At 42.7% G+C, this 23,693-nt stretch overlaps 2 protein-coding genes across 4 annotated transcripts in view; both read right to left on the bottom strand.

Moving 5' to 3' along the window:
- Nucleotides 1–8,873, bottom strand: part of AMBRA1 (autophagy and beclin 1 regulator 1) — a 190,111-nt gene extending 181,238 nt beyond the window's left edge. For all 3 annotated transcript variants that reach the window (XM_056851046.1, XM_056851047.1, XM_056851048.1), the window contains exon 1: nucleotides 8,747–8,873. The gene's annotated coding sequence lies outside the window, so the exon portion shown is untranslated. The remainder of the gene's footprint in view (nucleotides 1–8,746) is intronic.
- An 8,987-nt stretch (nucleotides 8,874–17,860) lies between these two features.
- Nucleotides 17,861–19,708, bottom strand: HARBI1 (harbinger transposase derived 1). Its single transcript, XM_056851219.1, has 2 exons — nucleotides 18,988–19,708; nucleotides 17,861–18,288 (listed from the first exon to the last, which is right to left on the bottom strand). The coding sequence occupies exons 1-2, from the start codon at nucleotides 19,655–19,657 to the stop codon at nucleotides 17,912–17,914; spliced, it is 1,047 nt and encodes a 348-aa protein (XP_056707197.1). The 5' UTR covers nucleotides 19,658–19,708; the 3' UTR covers nucleotides 17,861–17,911.
- Nucleotides 19,709–23,693: the final 3,985 nt, after the last annotated feature.

Raw genomic sequence — 23,693 nt, 5'->3', positions numbered from 1 at the left:
TGGTTCTGCTAGCATCAGAAGCTCCAATGGCAGAAGACACAGGTTTCACCACAGAAAGTTCCATCACTTCCATAGGATCCAACCCAAATACATTGTTCTTGCCCAAAAGATTACCTATTTACAAAAAACTCAATGGGGCTTTGTAGGGGTACATTCATAACTCCCCTGCCCCAAAGTGGCCTTTTTTCTTTAACCTGAAGGCTCAATCCAAGAAGGTTGTCTAAATATTACTTTTTGGAGTGGGGGGATTTCCTAAGTATTATAAGCATTTGTTTTCACACCCCTCAGTCACCAGAGCTCTTGTGTCTTAAGCCAGTTGCAGTATCTGCAGTAAATTCAAACAGTCAGAGTTGATGTTGCCCTCTCTCTCAGCCTCAGAACAAGAAAAGACAAATACAAAAAGACACAAGCTTCTTTCAAATGCCATGCACATAGACAGAAAGAAAGCAAAGAACAGAGAACTGGCTAGAGTTGGCCATTTGACCAGACAGGACACACTTTTTAAAAAACATATATTTTTAGAACAAAAATACTTTAACTTTTTAAAAATTAACTTTTAAAAACTCACAGCTTATTATAACTTTTTACAATGTTAGGTATTCTCTGAATAGTTCTTATAGACTGGCCCTCATCAAAGCTAAATAGTTTCAAAATTTCTTTCAAACATTAAATTAGAACAATAATAAAACAAAGTAACAGCAGCTGTTTTAGAAACAGTGGTTTCTAAAGGCAACTGTGCTAAGCCAGGCAGCAAGATAATTCTTTCTGTTTGGAAATGCCTTGGTTATAAGAAGAAGCTAGAAGCAGCAGCTTTGCTATATACACTGCAAAACTCATCCCTGACTGGTGCAGGGCTAAGAAGCCAGCATCACCCTGCCTTCCTGCTCTGGCTTATCAAGGAGCACCATTATGAAATTTGTAAAAGGTAAGCTGCCATACACTGAGTGGCATTCCTGGCGTCATGGAATATGGTAGCTGACAATATTGGACCAAGCCCTCGACCAGAACCGTCTGGATAGCCCAGTTTAGCCTGTGCTCGTGAGCTTGGCAACTAAACAGGGTCAGCCATGGTCAGTCCTTGGATGAGAGACCACCAGGGAAGACTGGGGTTGCTATGTGCAGGAATGCAGTGGCATACCACTTCTGTTCCTTTTTGCCTGGTACGCCCCATGGGTGGGGTCACCGTGAATCGGTTGCAACTAATATCACGTTCTTCTTCCCTTGATTAGCAAGCCAACCCTACAATTCACAAAGTCCAAGACAGCCAGTGATTAGAGTGCCAGACTAGGATCTGGGAGACTCAAGTATGAATCCCTACTTTGCCATGGAAGCTTGCTGGGTGACCTTGGGCCAGACACACATTCTCAGCCTAATCTCCCTCACAGAGGTGTTGTGAGGATAACATTAAGGAAAACCGAACTACATAAGCCCCTTTGAGTTCCCATTGGGGAGAAAGGCAAGACATAAATGAATAAATAACTTTTTAATGTATCTTAATTTACTTCAAGAGTTGCTAAATACTCAATACTTGACAAACCGTCACGTACACTTTCTCCACCAAACTTCCCAACACAGAGTTACAGTTACATAGGCTTATATACAAAACTCCACCTGAAACCAATAAGGCCACCTGCAGACCTGGCCACAGTATTACATCATCCTTACCACTTTAAACCGGTTAGTTGCAGTTCACCCTAGAACCTGCAAGGCTATTGCTGCCTCTTGCATCATCCTAGATGCCTCTGATCTGATAGCTACCTGTCAGCTCTGTCTGTCAGATTATTATGGGCAACTTGTTACTCTGACAGATTTCTATCAGCACTTGACATGATTTCAAGCAGCACTGAAATAAACATATTCCATAAGCATGCTTGAACAGCAGTGTTCATGTTATGGAATATGATGCAACTCAGGAGCTCTGAATCATCACCTGACTACCAGGAACAATTTCCAGTCACCACTGGCAAACAAGAAACTTGTTAATTACAACACTGGATAAGTAAACAGACTTATGGAAGAGCCTCTGTTCACTTGGATGTGGAGTGTTCCCATTTACAAATAATATTAAAGAACATTCCAGTACTTTATAAGTTCTATTTCCCCAATACAGCCAAACTTCTTTAGTGAATGAACATTTGGAGTCTGTGCAGGAAGGTTAATCAACACTGCTCTAAACTAATAACATCACAGAACATGTTTATTGAGGTTATTATTCCCAGCAGCAGAGAATTCTGGAAGCCAGAACAAAGACACATGACTCCCCAAAGAACAATCAGAGCATCAGTCACAGCAGCATTTACCTGACCCCATGCCTCTTATGTAACAATCAACAGGCATAGGAACTTTAATCCTGTTTCTTTCTACTTTGTTACATGCTGCCCATGAACTATTCAAAGAAGAAAAAGATATGGGGGAAACCTGAAGAAGGGAAACAAGAAACAACTCTGCAAAAATGCTATCCAGAGTATAAGGATGCTTTAATTTGTAATGAGACACTAGTTTCTCAGATCACGTTGTTCTATCAATATTGGACCCAAGTTTAATTGTATTCTACAAAACGTTAAATTCAACATCCTGGTCACTAAACCATATTTAACAGCCATAAAATGAATCAAAAGAAGCAAGTTACTAGAAGGAGCAAATAAGGCCCCAAATTCTCACTTCTGTGTTCCTTTAAGTACCCAGTATATGTACACCACAAGCTGTAACTTCACAAATTACAAAATTCCTACTTGAAGTACCTACACTATCAGCCCATTCATGAGGTTGGGGGCCGAATGGGCTTAGGAGGCAGCGTGACCCCTACGTTAGTATCCGTGCCACTTGCGCTGTGCAAACTGGCATGGACACTGGCATAGGGGCACTTATGCCTGCCCCCTGGATGGAAGTGGCAGCGCAGCCCTCGGATGCCAGCACTGCTTCCCGCTGGTGTCCTCCCAGCACAAGTCCTCATGCCAGCGTCCCAGTAGGCATTCCCAGGGTGTTTTGGGGAGAAGAGCTGCCGTTAGGCAGCTTCCTAACCCCTTTCATCCCAGAAATACCCCCCTAAAGCAATGGCAGTGCTGCACCACCTTTTTGGTGGCACAGTATCGCTGTGGTCTATGTGGCTTCCCCCCCCCATTTTCGAATTTTTAGAAATAAAAACCCCTTTTTTGAGCTTGCAGTGGCCGCAAAACCTCATTGGAGGCGTCGTGACAGCGCTGCGGCCACACCGTCCCCAGCCACTGCAGCTCTCAGGAATGGGCTGTAAATCACACAATAAAAGCGAAACTAACTTGCAGAGCATAGAGAATATTTATAGGAAACTGCCATTTTTAAACTTTAAGAACCCTTGCAACATTTATTTGCTTGCAATGTATTGCCATGCATAACGAAATTCATTTAAGAACTAGCCTTTTCTCCTTAACAAAATATTCAGGAGACCAAAAACCACAGTTATAAATTTGGAAGAATAATCATGATTCTTTGGATCCATAGCATGAGGGCAATATTATTTAAAGCATTTCTGCCCTCCATGCCAGAGTTTGAAGACTTAAGGACTGGCTCAGGACTCCAGAGAGCCAACAAAAAAATGTGCCGATACCATTAAACACCCCACCATTCCTTTTACAGTGCAAAAAACCTAAAGCTTGAGCCAGATTGTGCCGTGTTTACCTTGTGCTGGATCTCCCTGATGCTACAATCACTTGTGGACTGGAAAGGGATAATCTAATTGCAGGGTCAGAAAACTCACAAACAAGGGTAATTACGCAGCCATATGCAGAGTTATCTACAATGTAACATCTTGACCATACCCTGTTTTAGTTTGGGTGGGGTGGCCCATGACATTTATACCCCATAGATCTGAAATCATGAGACAAATTTTGAAGCCATTAGCTGTTTAAGGAAAAGAAATGACAGTTTGCTCGTTCAAATTTTTTATGTACGTTGCCACTTCTAGAATGCAAATTTTTTTGCACAATGTCTCCCCCCCACCATTTGTGTTGTGTTAAGGAATTTAGATAGTAACAAAAAATTAGGACTAACAATGCAACACCAAGTCTGCTGTTCACAGTCTTGAAAGAATAACTATCTTTAACCTATAAATGTTTCTAAATGAATGGCCATTCACAAGATTATCTAATTGTTTAGAACTTATAATATATGTAGTTCAATAAATAGTACTGAGAAATTTATCATAAGAAGCCACTTACTTAAACAAAGGAAAGCTGATTCACAGACAATTCAACTTAATCAGGTTCTGGAACTAGTGCATTTCTAAACGACAACAATCTAAAAAAAGATAAAGGAAAAAATTAGCTTCAGTATGGGAGGGGATATTTAATATTGGTAAATATGGCAACTAAGGCAAAAAGGGTCACAGAATACCTTCGAAAGCACGTTTGTCATTAACAGCACATCCTTGAGTCATAAGAACATAAGAAAGGCCATGCTGGATCAGACCAAGGTCCATCAAGTCTAGCAGTCTATTCGCATAGTGGCCAACCAGGTGCTTCTAGGAAGCCCACAAACAAGACAATATAAGCTTTAAGGTATGTAAACGTCTTGACTGAAAGATGTCAAATGAAAAGCAACCTTCTGAGAAAGAACTATGTGAAACCAATACATTGTGCAAGATCCCTAATAATGTAACATATTTCAGAGCATTAAAACCCTAACAGCCTAATACTTTTTGTTTCCCTACAGGCCCCACTGAAGTCAGAGGTACTTGCTCCCATACTTCTCAACCAAGGTGCTCCCATAAGATGTACCACTACCACTGATAGACAAACCTTTATATCCCATAACTTTCAATTTTCGTATTCCAACGTGTACAGATATGAAAAGACCCACTGTATTAGACAGCATTATTACAGTTCCTTAGTGTTAAAATGGCACTGCTAACATTATTACAACATGATTTATTTGTTCTTGTCCCAATTAGTCCGCTAATGGTACAGTTTCATAGTTCAATAACATTTATAATCAAGCAGTCTCCCAGTATTGAGCCTCTCATTTACACTATACATCAATTACTAGCATCAATTTGAGGCATGAAACTTCTAGAGTAGGATGCAGATTAGTGTTTCCATGGGTTCAATGGAGGGTGATTTTCCTACCTACCACCCTCCTATAACAGCCTTATGCTTGTGGAAACAGTAGTCTGAATCCAAAGGACCAGGTTCATGCTGCAATGTTCTTTGGTCTTATTATGTTAGGGAATTTGTATGTTTGGCATATGTCACTTTAGGTACTTTCAGTGCAGAGTGTAAAACCTTTATAAAATAAAAATAAATAAATAATTGGATAAAGTAGCAGGCCACAAATGTATGAAATGGCACTTGTTTTAAATAGCAAGCTATATGAAAAAGTAAGCAGACAGCATAAAGTGAAATTGGACAAGTATAGTGTTATGCATATAGAAGACCCAACATGTATGAAAAACAGTAGGACTGACTAGTCAGGCAACAAAAAGAAGAAGAGTTGGTTTATATATGCCAACTTTCTGTACCACTTTAAGGAAGAATCAAACCAGCTTACAATCACCTTCCTTTCCCCTCCCCACAACAGACACCCTGTGAGGTAGGTGGTGCTGAGAAAGTGTGACAAGCCCAAGGTCACCCAGCTGGCTTCATGTGTAGGAGTGGGGAAACAAATCAAGTTCACCAGATTAGCCTCCACCGCTAAACCCGGTTCTCCAGATCAGAGTTATGAGTAAAACTTGAATTTATAATGCTAACTAACGGCATTCAAGTCTACCATGTGATAGTGGAACCCAAATACCATCTACAGAAGCATTGTTTGGGGCAGCCCAATCCGTGAGGGGGGGTAGATCTGCCATGGCCAGGAGCAGCACAACCGCATCACCTCCTCAGGGGCATCCCAGCTGCAAAAAAGGAAAATAAACGCGGCGAAAAATTTAAAAACCAAAAATTGGCCCACTGAATTCAGCGAGGCTGTGCCACCAAAAAAGGTGACGTAGCATGGCTGCTGCACGAGGAGGGGTTGCCCAAGCAAGAGGGGTTAAAAAGCTGCCAAAAGGCAACTCCACCCCCAGGAATGTTTCCCAGGATGCTGGCAGAGGGACTTGCACACCGCTGCATTGCATCCTGGCGCCGGCATGGATGCCACCTGTGACAGTGTAAGTGCCCTTTATCCCGGGTTAAATGGGCATTTACGTCGCTGTGGGGTCAGGTTTTGCAAATGATTATATAAGCACAGGAACACAGATACAGGTTGTATCTATATCTTTAACAAAAGTTTTTGAAAGTAGGCCATAAAAACTTATCTAAAATTAAGTATATATCAATGTGACTTATTTTTAGCAAGATTATAAATGTGTGATCACTTAGTGTAGAACTCAAGTTGGACTTCAGTGTTTTATTTCTTCTGCATCTCCTCTGTCCTTACATCTCACTTACTGCAAATTAACAGGCCTTTCCCTCCTTCCAGTGCTAAGCAGTCCCACATTTGTAAGCTACACTATTTTTAGAACACAGCTAGTAAGTTTTCTAAGTATCTTTTGAAAAATCTTGATTTACCATATTGTGTATATATAGTACATCAGATGTGTATTGCAAAGTAAAGAAATGTATAAATCTGGATTTTCTTCAGTAGTATGTGCTTTGCAAAATCCTGTAAGTACCTTTCCTGATGACAGATAACAAAAAAATAAATTCCAATGACACTATCAAAAAAGAAATGTATATCAGATGCTGAGAAATATATTGAGTTTTCAGAATAACTATGTTTTTCTTTGCCCAGTCATCCAGTAAATACTTCAAAAAACAGCATCAAACTCTGAAGAGCAAGATAATATCAAGATTCTTATATACCACTTCTTGATCAACATTGATCCAGAATGTTGCCTACAGTAGCTGAAAATCAAAATCAAAGTGATTTCATAATATTTAAAAAAAATCAGCCAAAACCCACTGAAGTTGCAAAACAATCAGCAACAATAATCAATTAGTGCCAATTTAATAACTGTAGAATAAAGACCCAATATTTCAAAATTGGCACTTAAATGCTAACAGAGAGGAAGCATGTTGAGTATCCCTAAGGGCGGACAGTTTTGATACAACTACTGAAAATGGCCACTAATTGAAAAGGAATATGGGGGGGGGAGAGAAATGGCACTCTCTAAGATGTTCTGTCAGTTTTGCTCGCTACATATTAAGTGCAGAGAAGTGAAATTCACAGTGGCTTTTACATTATTTACACCATCACTTGGGGGTGGGGAGGAAACAGCAATCTCTAAAGTATTCTGTCAATTTCGTTCACTACATATTAACTGCAGAGAAGTGAAACTGACAATGCCTTTTACATTATTTACACCATCACTTATTACAGTTCTAGAGAAGGGGAGCACAGAACCTTTAAAACTAAGTTAAAAAAGAAACAGTATTAAGTGGCAGAGATAGTACTACAGGGAAGGAAGATATTAAAAAGGCTACAGAAGCTACCCCATAACAGTCTGGGACAGTGCAAAAATGCTCAGCCTCGGAAGATTATTTTTAAAATAAACAACAAAAGTAACTTTTTAAAAATATATAGAAAGTTATGTGTGGCATCACTTCTAGAAAATTATTTCACAGGTACTAACCAACAGGTACCTATGATATTCATGCAGCCATATTCCGGACACCACTTTACAAGATTAGATGCAGTAACTAATTTAAAAAAATGCTAGAAGCAGAAAACAGAAATAGACACTAACAGAAAATCCTGAAATCAACAAAAAATATTGTAATTGCTGTTGGTAGATTATTATTTCTCAGTTCCAGATGCATCAGGTGGGGGGAAGCATTTGGGCCACAACTGAAAGCTTCACAATTATTGCACAATAAAAGTATAGTCTGAAAAGACCCCAAGGATGACATACAATAAGGATAGTTATCTCAAGATTACACAAGAAAACATATATATCATTCCTACTTATATATCATAAGAACCAGCCAGGCTAGGCAGTGCTTTGCAGTAACTAAAGCAATTAAGATCTCTAAGAGCAATTAAGATTTTTAATGTGTGCTAACAGGAAACTGTGGGGAATGGCAGGTGGAAACTATGCTTGTTTGTTGTCATATAGTAACCTGCCATCGTTTGTTAAGATTTTTGTTTCAGCACTGTATTATATTAGCATTCTCTGACAGAGACCAAAACAAACACATTCAGAACTAGTCACCGATATAATCTTATGGGAAAGATTTGAGGTAGCTGAGAAAACTTGCCTCATTAAACCTTAATGTAACTAAACTCCCTTCCTGTGAAAATACCTCTGAGTTTGGGGCCACTGTGTTGCTAGCTGAGCAGATCACCTCTCTGTTCCCGAAGAGGAAATTAGGAACGAAATGGGGGAAGGAAGAGAAAAGCTGTGCAAGTGACTTAATGAAATAATACAGTTGGAAGAGGAAGCAAAACCAAACAAGCCCTTTATCATATTCAGACTAGACCCCGATCTCCCTGGAAACACCATTGGGCAACCCTTGGATCGTCTCCCTCCACGGCCCAGGAAGACAGACAATTGATGCTGAATTCTGGCAAACAGCAGGGAGTGGGATGTGGCAACCTAGCAAGCCTACTCGTGAGGAAGGTTAGACGCGGGGCTGGCCCCGATCACCACCAATCCACCCCTCCACGCGGGCTCCCCGACTCCCCTGCCAGCCTGCTTACTGCCCCACCCGCCCGGGCCGCCGCCTGCCTCTGCCCAGCTAGCTGAAACCCCCAGAAAAGAACCAGGCCCGGAGCCTCTAGGCCCAGAGCCTACCTGGGACAGGGAATGACCAAGGCCTGGCACACTCGGTTCAGGATAGGACCGGAGGAGGGCGCGGCGAGGTAACGGGTGCCGAACTGGTCCGGGCCCAGCCCTCAAAGGCCACCCCAAATCCGACGGCGGTCCCCACCGCCTCCTTCTCTCACTGCAGCCGCCGCCGCTCCGAGTTACTACCAAGGCCAGGGCGGCTAGCCGAGCACCTATCAGCCGAGGCAGGCGCTAGCAGACGAGTCCCGAGCGGCCGCGAACGAGCGCCGAGCCAATCGAGCAGGCGGCTGGGAAGGAGAGGGCAGTCCTGACGCATGGAACCCAGAGAGCGAGATCGGGCAGCCCTCGGTGGGAAAAGAGGAGGGAGGGTCGGGTCTGCGGGAAGCCCCGCAGCGTTTAGACGCTGCATCTGCGCCCTGGGTGTCCTTCCTCCAGGTTCATGGGAGAAATAAATCCAGGAGACAATGAGAAGACAATTCACAGTGGGTAGCCGTGTTAGTCTGTCTGCAGTAGTAGGTAAAGGCCAGAGTCCAGGAGCACCTTAAAGACTAACAAGAATATTTTCTGGCAGGGTGTGAGCTTTCTGTCTGCAGTGGTAGAAGTCTGTCTGCAGACTTTCTGTTAGTCTGTCTGCAGTAATAGGAAAGGACCAGAGTCCAGGAGCACCTTAAAGACTAACACAAATATTTTCTGGTAGGGCATGAGCTTTCGTGAGCCACAGCTCACTTCTTCAGATACAGCTCACTTCTTTCAGAGCTGTGGCTCACGAAAGCTCATGCCCTACCAGAAAATATTTGTGTTAGTCTTTAAGGTGCTTCTGGACTCTTGCCCTTTTCTACTAATGAGAAGACACGTTTGTCATCTCGTCTTCTCATGTTCCGCCTATCGGGGTCACGCTCTTAAGGGCGTGTCCCGCCAAGTATGACTCACTTTTAAAAACAAGAATCCTGTGGGACTTTCAAAAGACGGATTGATTGTGATATGAGCAAACCTCTTCTTCTTCGACGTTTTCCAGAAACTTCCCACCCGCCCATCGCTGGTTTTCATTTTCAGATTTTCCCATTAAATTTGCATTCTATTAAGTGAGTTCTGAATTCCGAGCGCTCACGCAAGCATACATTTTATTACTTTTTAAGACGTCGCTGAACTTCTTTTAGACTTTCCCAAGAAGAGGCCTCCTATTATCATTTGCTTGGAAGTGCTTCTCCCCAAAACCTAAAATGACTGAGACTATTGTACTTTGGTCACAGCCTGACAAGGCTCGCTGGAAAAGACAATAACGCTAGGAAAAGTTGAAGGCAGAGGAAGACCCAGCATGAGATGGATTGTGTCAATAAAAGAAACCATGGACTTCAGTTTGCAAGACCTGAGCAAGGCTGTTAATGATAGGACATCTTGGAGGTCATAAGGACACCATGAATCGGAAGTGAATTGATGGCACATAACACACACATAAAACCACTTAGTTTTGAGTAAATATGTTGATTAGCTGATAGCACTGAGGAGGGATTATGTGAAGAAAGGGAGTCATGATGGGAGGTTTGCAGTGGTCTTCAGAATGCCTGGAAGACTAGTAAGTGGAAAGGTGGGGTACAAATATTTAAATAAATCACATGACGAATATTAGGTACAGTCACTGAAAGCTGGTGCTGAATACCAAATAAGGGCTTATTTCAGATAATCCCACTGAGGACCAAGAAGTTTTGGGAAATATGTATTTGCATATCAAATGCTGTATATTAACACATTGTTGCACAATATCATATTAATAAATGGTGAACAATAGCCATAATATGGTTTGGAGTTAAGTCTGTAATCCTAAAGCTCTATTTGAAAGTCCCATTTTGATTTACTTTTTAATAAAATGCTTGAAACCATGCTGCAGATATTTACTTTTTAATAAAAAGCACAAGCAGCAGCAGTGAAGATTGCTTCTCTTGAAAAAAAGTAGAAGAGTGATGGCCATTGAACACTAGGACACCAGCATCATTTTATTCAAGTCAGCCATATGGACAGCAGCCAATAACACTCATATGACTAGAATATTGTGCTCAGATAGGAACCAAAGCCTCTCAAAGGAATACAAAAATACAAATGACATTCAATGCAAATGTTATTTGGGGAGAGGATTCCCAGCTGATATGGAACTAAACAGGATGAATAGGTGCCTGGCTGCTTCCTGCCATCCCTCTGATGGCCCTAGTTGTACCCTAGCGGAGACCCAGCGTGGTGTAGAGGTTAAGAGCGATGGACTCTGATCTGGAGACCCAGTTTTGATTCCCCACTCCTCCACATGAGCGGCGGAGGCTAATCTGGTGAACTGGATTTGTTTCCCCACTCCTACACACGAAGCCAGCTGGGTGACCTTGAGCTAGTCACACTCTCTCAGCCTCACCTAACTCACAGGGTGTCAGTTGTGGGGAGGGGAAGGTAATTGTAAGCCAGTTTGATTCTTCCTTAAGTGGTAGAGAAAGTCAGCATATAAAAACCAACTCTTCTTCTTCTATCCATTATATTATCAGAAAAGTCTTATGTCATCATAGGTATGTATGCCGAAAATCCACTATTGAATCCAGTTTCTACGAGCCCATTCCTGAAGGGGGGTGAAGCACCTTATCATGGAATAAGGTGGCACCTATGCCAGTGCGAGGACAAACATGCCAGCGTCCAGGTGCCACTGGCCCCCGCTGCCAGCACAGACACGCCGGCATGTGGGGGAGGCATTCCCAGGGCGTTCCTGGGGAAGGAGTTGCCATTAGGGAATGCCCCTGCTGCGGCGGTGCTGCACCACCTTTTTTGATGGCGCAGCCCCATTAGAGGCGATGGGAGACATCCCCTTTTTCTCTAGTATTATTTCTACAAAAGTCGTTTTTTGCCTCCATGGTGGCCAAGAATCCTTTGAGGAGGAGGCACAGCTGCACTGCTCCCGGCCAGTGTGGATCTGCCTCCCGTTCAGGATTGAGCTGACCATGTCCAAAGGATAGGGAAAGGTTTGATAGAATAATTACTTTAACCTGTTTGAACTCTTGGGATAGGACAGGGCTTGTCTAGTAAGTAAATAGGTGTAAATAATGAAACATATATACATTTTAGAGAGCCAACGTGATGTAGTGGTTAAGGTGTCGGACAAGGATCTGGGAAACCCAGGTTTGAATCCCCACTCTGCCATAAAAACTGCTCGGTGACCTTGGGCCAGTCATGCACCCTGGCAAGTATTTGGATTCTTTGGAGACCTCCAAAGAATACCAGGGGTGTGATGCAGAGGCAGGCAATGGCAAACCACCTGTGAATGTCTCTTGCCTTGAAAACCCTACAGGGTCACAAGTCAGCTTTCACTTGATAGCAAAAAAAAATAACAATGTATGACAACACTTTTTCTCCAACATCTTAGTGATGACACATGTGAAACAGCCTTTAATATAGTTTCTTCTCTCAGATCTGGGGCACAGAAGAACCTGCCTCATTGTATAAATTAGACCAGGTGTCCTTTATGGGTTTTTCCTTTGTAAATCTACACCCTCCTTTATTCTTAACACTCACTGACACTGATAGCTCTGTCATGATCTCTTGCTGCAAATCCAGCACCATAATCACAACACAAATATAATTAGCGGTGGGTGTTTAATTAAGATCCCACATCACATGCAAATGTCTGGATTTCAGAAGGCACTTGCATCCCTAATCAGTTTTTCCTCACTGTAGCTTCTTAGCATATATTAGCACGGTTGCTTAACAGATATGATGATGGCAGTCAAATAAACAGCAAGGTAATACCTTCATTCATTATTACAGTAGCACATTCTATTAGTGTTTTTGCATGTTTTAAAATATAATTACGGCAAACCATTACAATCAAACAATTATTTTACATATTTTGTAAAATACACTTTCACAGTAGGAATTTTCCACAAATGAGTTTGCGGTTTTTCTTCTTGTAAAATAATAAAAAGTTCATTCCCAATTTTCTGCCATGTAGTAAGGTTTACTGTGACTAACAGTCCGCACTGCTGCAGCTGGCTGCCGGTGCAACTATGGCACTGCTAGTCTGCTTCCTGAAGGGTTTGGTTAGTGAACTGCTGGCAGGAAAAAGAGCATTTAGCGGGGTTTCTAAAATCATAACTGAGTCAGCGTTCTCAGCAACCATGCTGGGGCGTCCCAACCAGATGTTTCTTTGTGATGGTTGGGCCATGATGGATGGGGCAGGCAGAACCAATCACGGGCTGGCAGGCCTAGGGATCTAACCCTGAGCTCGTCACAGCCAAGGGGTAGGAAGTGGCATGGCCAGGGACGGTGGCTCCATGTCTGTGGCACCTCCACCACATCCCCTTCAAGGGACTTGTCCCTGCAATCCGTGACTGGGCAGCTTACAGCATTGGCAAGAGAACCAGCAACCCCCCTTTTGCAGAGACCCCAAGCAGGCTTTTGGCCCGAGTGGTGCAATAGCTGCCAACACTTTGAGACTATGGGTCATTCTTATGAACTGCAAGTCTGCAGTCAGAGATATAGCAGTCTGAAGAAGCAAATTGCACTTTTATGCGAAACAAGGATAAAAAACCGGGAACTTGTTACTTTTCTATGTGCCATAAAACATCATAACAACAACTAACGCATAGCTGTGGATGCTAGCGTTTACAACCGGCTCAACCAGCAGTAACAAGAATTGAATTGCTTGATTGGTCTACGCAAGATCAGCTGACCGCAACTGAGAACGAAGTTGATTTGTACAACTGAGAACGAAGTTGATTTGTACTGCCTGATTCGTGGCTGAGTTTAATACCTGCAAGGACTGTGGGGACTTTATGGACCTTACTGCTGGTCGTAATAATTATTTCCCCGGGGGTTTATGTTCTGGAATGTTTGTAAGATAAGGAGAATAAGTGTGTATATATGTAGAAGGTTAAAGCCTATTGTTAATATCACGTTTAGACTATTGTCAATTCAGAACTTTATTGAATAGAGTGTTACGCATACACAACGTGCATATTGGAATAGCATTTAAGTAAAGTTGCATATGTTGAAACAATTGGTGGCTGTGTACTGAGATTATTTCCTTAGGGAATTACTAGCCATATATCAGTACAACTCCAGTTTATAGTAATAACACCTTGAGAAGAGCATGAGGAGATGCCAAGGACAGTTTGTGCAGTCATGGGTATCCTCTGCTCACTGGCAAGGGCACCTCCTGGCAGCCTGCCTACGCTACCGAAGATGGCTCTTGGGCCAACCCTTGGGCCACCCCTGCTGGAAGTGGAGCAAGATGAGGGGCTGCCAGGGCAGGGCGTCATGCAGGGACAAATAGCACCACCAACAGGTCCCTCATGATTGTTAGAAGCCCCTCCAGGTGCATGGCAGGCAGGTCCTCTGCCACTGCCCACTCATAAGGGACACCTTGAGCCACGGGGGCACGCATGTGTTTCCAAGCTGGGCTGAACAAATCATTCCAGTGTTTCAGGGTGGTCGTTGCTGTCTGGGTAGCACGTCCCAGGGCTGAGACCCGCTCTACCGCACAATGGCGTGCAGTGGCCGAACTGCTCCTGGCAGTGGCAAGGGCGTGATCCACAACCAACCTATACAGCAGTGCCTTCTCTGCCTTAGTCCAGTTAGACTGCCAGTAGCCATTGCTGCTGTCAGATGCACCCTCATGACCCATGGTGTCCCTTATGAGCGGTCAGATGCAACCCACACACAAGAAAATGCAGGGGAACGGCAAGGCACCATGGGAAGCCTTGGAATCCCAGGTCTCACCCCACCTCCCTCTGCTCCCATGATGGACAACAGGCATCAGGAAGAGGCTGTGCAGACACAGGACTCAGCCACAGAGGAAGGGGGTAGGTAAAGGGGGAGCTTGTGGGGTGCTGCGCTGCTGGGGCCCAAAGTCCTGTGACCATTTTGTTCATGACCGCTCTCTCTGCAGGCATCAGCCAGGGTGCCCTGGGATGGTGCCCTCTTCTGCATCTCCCCCCTCTGCTATGGGTCTGACTCATCCATCTTCTACCAGCATTGTATGTTTGGGTGGCATAGTGACAATGGAGAAGGCGCCGGGCCGAGTGATAGTGGGCATTCATCAGGATTCAGCACCTGCCTGAATCACTTCCACCTGGACAGGTCGGCCATCCTCCCTGTGTGAGCTCAGGCCAGCTGTCCAGGGCCATGCTCCTGCCCCCCACCCAGTGCTATCCCTGTCCTGCTGAAGGTCCTGCTCTCCCTCAGATTCCTGGACACGAGATCCTTTCAAGAGGTCATGGTGGAGGTCCTGGAGGTGTCCCAGCCAGCAAGTCCCTGCCAGAACAGCTTCCTGGGTGCCATGCTGGGCCACCTCCAGGAGCACGTGAGCTTCCCAACAGAAGAGATGAAACTAGCACTCAACTGGACAGGGTTCACTGCAGTTGCAGGCTTTCCCAATGTTGTGGGCGCTATGGACTGCACCCATATTGCTCATTGCCCATTGGGAGGAGCTGCAGGTAACAAAAGTGCCATTGCTTCTACATCCAGGTGACCTGCAATCACCATTGCAATTTCATGAACCTTGTGGCCATGTTTCCAGGCAATGTCCATGATGCACAGATCTTTGCAGCATCAGGCCTCAACCACGTGTTGACCTCCTGGCCTGAGGGCAAAGAATGGCTATTGGGTTAGTAGTCTGCGTTGGGCGGCAAGGTGCCGGGCAGGTGGCTGCAGTCCTTACAGATGCTGTTCCATCCACACCAGGTGACCTTAAATACCCCCTCCTCCCCCATTTGCTGACACTGTACCCTGAAGACGAACCACCAGACTGCACAGCCTACAACCAAGTCCACTGCTGGACACTCATGGTCATCAAGTCAGCATTCAGTCAGCTAAAGATGTAGTTTCATTGCCTCCACATATGGGTGTGTGCAGGACCATGCAGCCGCTAGAAGTCGCTAAGCTTTTTGCTGTCTGTGCCATGTTCCAAAACATGGCCATCCAGCAATAGCTGCCAGATCCTCCCTGGGTCTCTGGGCCAGGCAGCAGGCCGACGGACAGTCGGAGGAAGCAGTAGTGAGGCATGATGTCCGGGTTCACATTGAACATGAGCAAGTAGGAGAACACATTCATAAAACTATCTAAATGCCAGGCTGAAAAAATTATCAAAGTCAAAAATCAAAGGTTTCCAGAGTGGCATCTATCCATCACAGACAGTGTAGGGCTAGGCAGATTATAGCTGTTTCACTCCTCAAAAGCTCTTACTGAACTCTACATGATGAAATAGACGGTATTTCAGGACACTGTCATGACGGGACATATTCTGCCCACTGCTCAAACATACACTAGGTAGACTAATCTCATCTGCATCTGGTGCAGTGTCTTTGGATGCAGAATGCACTAAAAAAAAGGCAGTCCACTGCTGCTTTTCCTCCATACATAGTCTGCCTAATTATCTACCCATGTCTTAATTGAGCCACAGAGCAGACCATGAACCTGTGTGTACCTCTCGTATCCCAATCCATGTTAATTATTAATGGAATAGCGTCACTTAAATCTTCCCATTTATGATGACAGTAGAATAACCTTTTATCTTATTTTTTTAGAGTAAGAGCCAGCATGGTATAGTGGTTAAGAGCGGCGGACTCTAATCTGGAGAACTGGGTTTGAGTCCATACTCATCCACATAAAGCCCGTTGGGTGACTTTGGGCCCAGGTAGGCAATGGCAAACTACCTCCGAAGTATCTTCCCTTGAAAACCAGGGGTGTCAAACTCCATTGTCATGAGGGCCAGATATGACGTTAACGTCAATTGGTTGGGCCAGGCCATGCCTCGCCAGCCCAGATTGAGAGTGGGGAGACGGCTGCTTTGGCTGGCTTGGAGGCCAGATAAGAGCTCTCAAGGGTATGGATCTGGCCCGTGGGGCCTTATGTTTGACATCCCTGACCTGTGGGGTCACCATAAATCAGCTGTGACTTGACAGTACTTTCCACTACCAATGTTCTGCCTCTCTAGGTATATTCCCTTGGCATGCAATGGGGCTCTGTGGTTCTACTGCTTCCTTTTTGAACAAGTCTGTCTGCTTTTGCCAATGAAAGCAGTATTCTAGTTTCTGCCAATTGCCTTTGTTTAAGTACAATCTGAGAGGCACAAGCTACTCATTTCTGCACCAGTGCAGGTTCACTATGACAAGATTTGAGACCATGCTCAAAAAACCTTTCAGCTGAGACCAAGGACATCCATTTTAATAGTGCAGCTCTACTGTACTATGTGAAATGAGCTTACATTTCAAGCAGGTAATGTAACTATGTGAGCTTGGATCCAGAGCAGCATTTCCATGGGCTGAAGAACTTCCATCGGCAGATCATAACTTTCTCATTTCCTCCCTTCTGCTGAAGCTCCAAATGCCTCCCTAAATACCGTTCGGGGGGGGGGGGGGTTTCCCCAGGAACAGCATTTCAGTAGGCATTGGGGGCTGCAATGGGAGAGAAGAGATAAGAAAGTCCTTGCACCCATGGAAACAATCTTCTAGAGCCAAGCCTGTGAACTCTACCTGATTTTGCTATGTTAGATTAATGTTTCTTATTCAAATACAAGTTAGAGTACTTTCCTTTTAATTATATGTCTACAAATATGGATATAAGGCATTTGAAAAATCAAATACACTTCAGCATGAAAATCGTCATTTTGCATGAGAGGAAGGATCCTTCACCATTCTGTCGCACATATAGTTGATACTGGATTTTTTAGAAAGGCACACAACAGTGGAAAACATATATTGGAAAAAATGAAAGGTTATGTAATTTTCACTGTGCACAGGTCAAGTCTGAATTTCAGTCTAAACTCTATTGTTTGGCATTTGATTATACTGTACACAAGCTATTATTAAATTCTGCAGTGCTTAAAAATATCATAACATTATCCCAGTACAATTGTCCTCTAATATCATACTTTCATCCTTGATGAACTTTTCAACAATAATGCTGAAATTAATATGAGCACATACTGAAATACTAAGCATTTAGGGACTCAGATGCAATATGACCAATGAACCAAAGATGCAAAATGTTCTCCAAACTAAAAATGTAAGTTTCATTTCTGTCCACCTTCTGGTAGCTATAATGCTTTCTGTAATTCTAACTTTCCTAATTCTAAAGGAAAATCAAGTTCTATTATTTATGTTTTTCTCATTTTCTCTTAAATCTGACTTGGCGTATCTCATTAAGCTAGCTAAAATGAGAGAGCAATAATTCCTGGTGAACTCGATCGGCTTCAGAATCAAGTGATTCCATATGCTCATATTCTTCCTCTGGCTGTTCCATTGGTCCTACAGTTGGGGAAGACCCCACACCCAGCCCATGCTCCAGGGAGATGTTATGAAGTACACAGCAGGCCAGGATAATGTGGCTGGCTTTCTCCGGAGAATACTGCAGGGTGCCCTTTGACCCATCCAGACAACGAAATCGAGAACGCATTGTTCTAAATGTTCGCTCAATGACATTGTGAGTGGTTGAATGCGCCATGTTATAGCGATATTCTGCAGGTGTTTCAGGGATATGCAGGGGGGTCATTAGCCAAGTACGAAGAAAGAAAGAACTGTCACCTATTGAAAATAAAAATGAGAAAGGTCAGAAACCAACTGGATCAGTATATTTCAGTTCATCTCCAGTTTCTGGTAACAACATTGTCTGAAATCAGTGTCCCAACAAAGCTAAGGGCATTTCAACACTATCCATGTTTCTTTCTAATGGACAAATTTAGCAGCTTATATTTTCTGTCCAGAGACAGGCTAATAGGACACAAGCACAAGAACATGACAACTAAGTTTGTACCCATCATGAACAAATTTGTTTGTGACTTCTGGACAGTCACCAGGAAAACTAGTTCTCAGAGAAAATATGTATGACTAGCAGCTCAAAAAGTGAGTTCGTAAAGTGAATCCAAGTGTTATATCAAAAAATAAAAACAAAATTCAGAAACTGGGTATCACAGTCTCCCTCACATATACATCTCCTTTACCAAATCATCCAGTTGATAGAACCTGGTGCAATTGTAAATAAAAATCTGAAGCAATTAAGGTTTATAGCTACTGAGATTACTTTCTGGACCAATTTGCTTTATCTTTTATAAATGTTATACTGCACTTCACAATTTTAGATACTTAATAAGCAAATAATAATTTTTATGGAGGCTAGAGAGTTTCATAATTTAAAAAAACCCCTACCAGGTTACATGTTGGTGAACCACATGGAAATTCTATTGAACAGTCTTTCAAAAAGGTCATTAGCCAGAAAGAACTTACCTAGAAGCCAGCCATCTTTATGCAGGCGAGCTTCAAACTGGCTCCTAAGGGCTGACTGTTGCAGCACAGTGCAGTCCTGCAGGCTTCCTGGCCAGTGTGTTTCTGCACTCAGTAACATTCCTCTGGCATCACAGGTCATCAGACAGTTCAAAGAATGAAGGCCCTTTCGATTCACATATGACAAGTCCTCTGCATTGGGTGCCTTTATAGCTACATGGATACAATCAACAAGTCCTAATACCCCTGGCATACCTGCCAGCCCGTAGAAATCATCCTTCAGATTTTGGACAGATGCTTCATCTTCTGGAAAATGAATGAACTGAGAAGCCCTCTCCACCAGGGCCTCAGTAACATTGGCAACACATCGGCTCATAGATGCTTGGCTGATGCCAATGGCATCTCCCATACGAGTCTGGAAAGAGCCAGAAGTATAAAAACCTAGAGCAGCAAGAATTTGTGTTTCTGGGCTGATGGCCCTGGAACGCTGGGTAGGTCGAGAGAGACTGGCACCTACAAGATCCACCAGGTAGTAAATGAATTGACGTGGGAAGCCATATGTGGAGAGCAGATACTCATCAGTAACATCCTCCACTTTGAACCGATCTAGTGTCCTATGTCCACGCCCATAAAGCAGGAGATCACAATCAAGAACTGCTATGGGAACAGCCATGGTCAACACAGGTATCTTTGGATCAGTTCTTTCCTTGTTGAACTTTCTTCACTAAACTCACCTGCATGACAGCCAGAAAAGGGGAAATTTTTTTCATAGAAGAAAATAGTCTGCCTTTTGCTTCTATCATCTTCAGTCTGGCTAGGTTATATACAAACAGGCCTATTGCCTTCAATGACATCAATTGTGAATGAGACTTTAAAATTAACTTATGAATCTAAGCTCTGTTTTTACTTGGTTTACTTCTCTGTTCTTACTCTACTTGCTGCAAAACTGAAGCAAGCAATTCAAGTAATACAAAAAAGAGAGATATAGTAAATCTTCCCACAGTTCTATTAATATGTCTGATTCTTACCAGATCAAATTTAACTGGAAAAGATGAGAATTATGTCTCCAAGGGACTCTACTATGAATCTCTGCCAGGGATCCAATGTCATGATAGTGGTTCTGGCAAAGTTCTAATGGAAACACCTTGAAGTACACATTTTTACACAAGGTCATGGAACAGATTTCACACTGCGGTAACACACAATTAGTATTGTCCTGGGGTCATATGAAAATGGCAGTTGTAGAATACATGATTCACAAGCAAAGAGTTCTATGTTTATGTTCTATCTCAGAACCAGTTAAGCAAGTCTAGAGAAGTTTCGCTTCATTTTTAAGTGGGTACATTAAAATTAACTGACTGTACCAGGCATCAAGCGTGACTGTAAATTAGTAATATTTAAGTCAAGTAGGTAACTTTAGAAACATGCAGCACTGAAAAATGGAGCACTGCTTTGTTGTCACTTTTGTTCCATAAACTGTTAACTCCCACAAGATTCCCAGTGATGGGAACCCACACAAAACCCAGAATTCTAAGAACTGATCAAAGAACATGCACATATAATGGAAATGTGCGCCTGCAAGAGCGGGTTGTATAAACAGAGAAGCAGGACCCAGCCACTCCCCCATCATTAAGCAAGTCAGTACATTTAGACTGAGAGGAAGAGGTGTTCCAGGAAACATAAGGGAGTGCCAAACTTACAGAATCAAAGTTACAACTAAGAAAGTAATATTGTTTTCTATCTTGATTATTTTCATGTTCGCCAGTAACTCCCAGTTGGTTAAAAAAAGGTTAGTAAGAGTTTAAAAGGATAAATTCCCCAACTCTCACATTACACATACAGGGTGTGTCGGTATAAGATAATTTCCCCATTCTTTATTATGAAGTTTGGCTTCAGTTGTAGAAAAGAGCTAAAACTATTAAAACCTATATGACATACCCACTCATATCTGTTTTCTTCCCCATTAACCCATGGATTGAGTTAAGCAACCATATATGATCTCCCTCAAATTCTGTATGTGGTCTGATTGTTTAGATTCATTCAAACTCCCCCCCCCCGAGTGCTTTTTTTTTTAATTCACAAGGCAGCAATCATGTTAAACAGGACTGAGTTGTTGAAACCATTTTGTGGCAGGACTATAACAACCAAAACACATAAAATAATAAAACACAAAAATCAATACAATTACTTTTAAAAAGTAGCAATACCTAATGTGGACATTAAATCAATTTCACGGAGTAAAATATCAATTTCATAACATTGTATTACAATGCAAAAAAATCTTGTTTTAATTTGCAGCAGTTGAAACAAACTAAGCAATTGTACAGATTATCCCCAAATCTTTACCACTCAGTAAAAATGCAGTGATGAGGACAGTATATCCAAGGGGCACTTTAGCAAGAATAACTGGCTGCAATTCCTCCCTAAGGTTGCTGTTGTTTATTTGCAGCATTTTTAACTTGCCTTTCTCCCAAAAGGGATTCCAGGGGGGTTGCAATATTATTTAAAAAGCATAAAACAAGACAACAAATACCACATAAACAGACCAACCCCGAACTTTTGACCACTTTTAATTTTGCTTTAACTCACCTATGAATTCATAAGAAACACTTAAGCCATTTGACTTTTCAAAGTCTCTCCAGAAAGCTAACACAGTGACAGATCTAGGCAGGCCATTCCATAAAGTAGGAGATGATCAGTCCTCAAAGCCTTTTGGGAAATTGACAAGATGGTGGAGGAAAGAAAAATTGAGTTGGGGAAAAATTAATTAGCACCTTAATTTGGTGAAGGAAAGAAGCCTTCAAGACAGGTGGGTGAACAAGTAATGAGTGATGCATAGCAAACCAATCTATACATGTGAGGCAGGGGCCACCGAAGGATTTTTGGCATCCTAGGCAAACTGTGACTTTTGTACTCCCCCCCGGTCCAACGATCAGTGTACTCACACAAACCTAATGAAATATGAATTGTGTTATTCTAAGGGCCGCAATCCTAAACATGTTTACCTGGGAATAAATCCCATTGAAGATAGTGGAATTTACTTCTGAGTAGGCATGGTAGACATCCGTAGGAGGAATACTGGTTCGGCTTCCTCTCTGTCCTGCACCTTGGATGACTGGGGCTGCCTGGGGCCCTCTAACTCTTTTGGTGCCCCCCTCAGCTCTGGCACCATAGAAAATTGCCTAAGTTTGACTAAAGAGAGACTGTCCCTGGTACGAGTAACAATGCAAAGTATTTGCTCAAAGGGCAAGTGAGATCAAATGTGGAATGGTGTCTTCTGGCTTACTTTCCATGCATTGCTTCTACTAGAGATAGTTTTAAATTAAAGGGGGACAGGTAGGTTGGTTTCAATAGTTTGTTTTGGATGATCTCCAGATCATTGATGTGATAGACTTTGCAGGATTCTGCCCCATAAAACAGCTCACTGTCTTATTTCTGACAGACGCTTAAGATTATTTGCAACATCTTAGTAGCTTTCAGTTATAATGCACGTGAATGGACTGTCCAGGTATTCTGGGTAGAGAAAACTCAAATACTTTGATATTTCAACTTGCTCAATCACATGATTGTCCAGTGACCATCTGTGCAATGCAGACTGTATGCCAAAAAACAGTATCTTGAGCTGCAATCAAGCAAAACAAGAGAGGGAGAGAGTGCACACTTATTCCTGGGACACTTTTGTGAGCACTGATTCTGGAGTACCCCTTCATCCATCTTTCTGACAATCATCAAATCACAGTAAAGAAATTTAACTCAAAAACATCTGCCCCAGTTACAATTGGTGTAAGTTTCTGTCTCACCAATAGTCTGCTTGCCCCAGATCCACTGCCAACTTTCTCCACTACCAACGTACCAGCTGGGGGAAAGATATTTTCATATCTACAGAAACTGAATGATACTATCTGTTAACAATCTAAAAGGCCCAAACGCACATAGAGGCTCCTGCCATTAATTTTATTTTATTTACTTCATGGCACATTTTCATGGCAGAGGGGATTTGAACCTTGTCCCTCAGATCCTAGTCAAGTACTCTATCCACTCCACCACACTGGCCCTCTAAGAGCTACTTCGGCTATCATTAAAGATCAACAATTTCCATTTTCCACTCACGAACTAATCAAAGTTGTCCAAACTGACACCTGAGTGTTGGTTATTCAGTAATGGATACACCAATATATTCACTTAAGAAGTTTACTCTTGGTTTGAAGGGCAAAGACCATTTTAACTGCTGTGTTCTTAACAGCCATATCAACATTTGGAAGGAAACAGATGGAAGGAAACCTGGAACAGTAGCAGTTTCTGAGCGCATCTAGTCTTGTAATGCACACTGTACTCTTATAAATTAATTATGTCTACAAAAACATAACTGGTCTATAAAAGCAAACTTACAATCTTTAGATGTCAGGGATGACTTTTACCAAATTTCAATCAAGGTATGGTAAAACATTTGTTCAGTTTTTCATTTGTAAGGAAATAAAAAAAATGTTTTCAAACTGTAAGGAATAGTGATATTCCCTGCTTTATTTTGCATCTGTCTTCTGGATGTAACATAGATATAATAATAATCTATTTGTAACTTTTGAGTTATTGTCAAACTTTCTGACATGCTCTTGGGTTAAGCCAGCAGGAATCCTATTTGACATGCTCTTGGGTTAGGCCAGGGGTCTCAAAACTGCGGCTCCAGAGCCGCATGCAGCTCTTTGGCCCGT

This window comes from Euleptes europaea, chromosome 6 (genome assembly GCF_029931775.1).
Source record: "Euleptes europaea isolate rEulEur1 chromosome 6, rEulEur1.hap1, whole genome shotgun sequence".
Lineage (NCBI taxonomy): Eukaryota > Metazoa > Chordata > Lepidosauria > Squamata > Sphaerodactylidae > Euleptes > Euleptes europaea.
Note: the sequence above shows the minus strand (reverse complement) of the source record. Positions and strands in the feature narration are given on the sequence as shown.

Coding starts and splice junctions, on each gene's coding strand:
- HARBI1 (XM_056851219.1), bottom strand. CDS start 19,657: ATGGCTGTTCCCATAGCAGTTCTTGATTGTGATCTCCTGCTTTATGGG. Junction 18,289..18,987: donor TAAAGATGGCTGGCTTCTAG/GTAAGTTCTTTC, acceptor TATTTTCAATAG/GTGACAGTTCTTTCTTTCTT.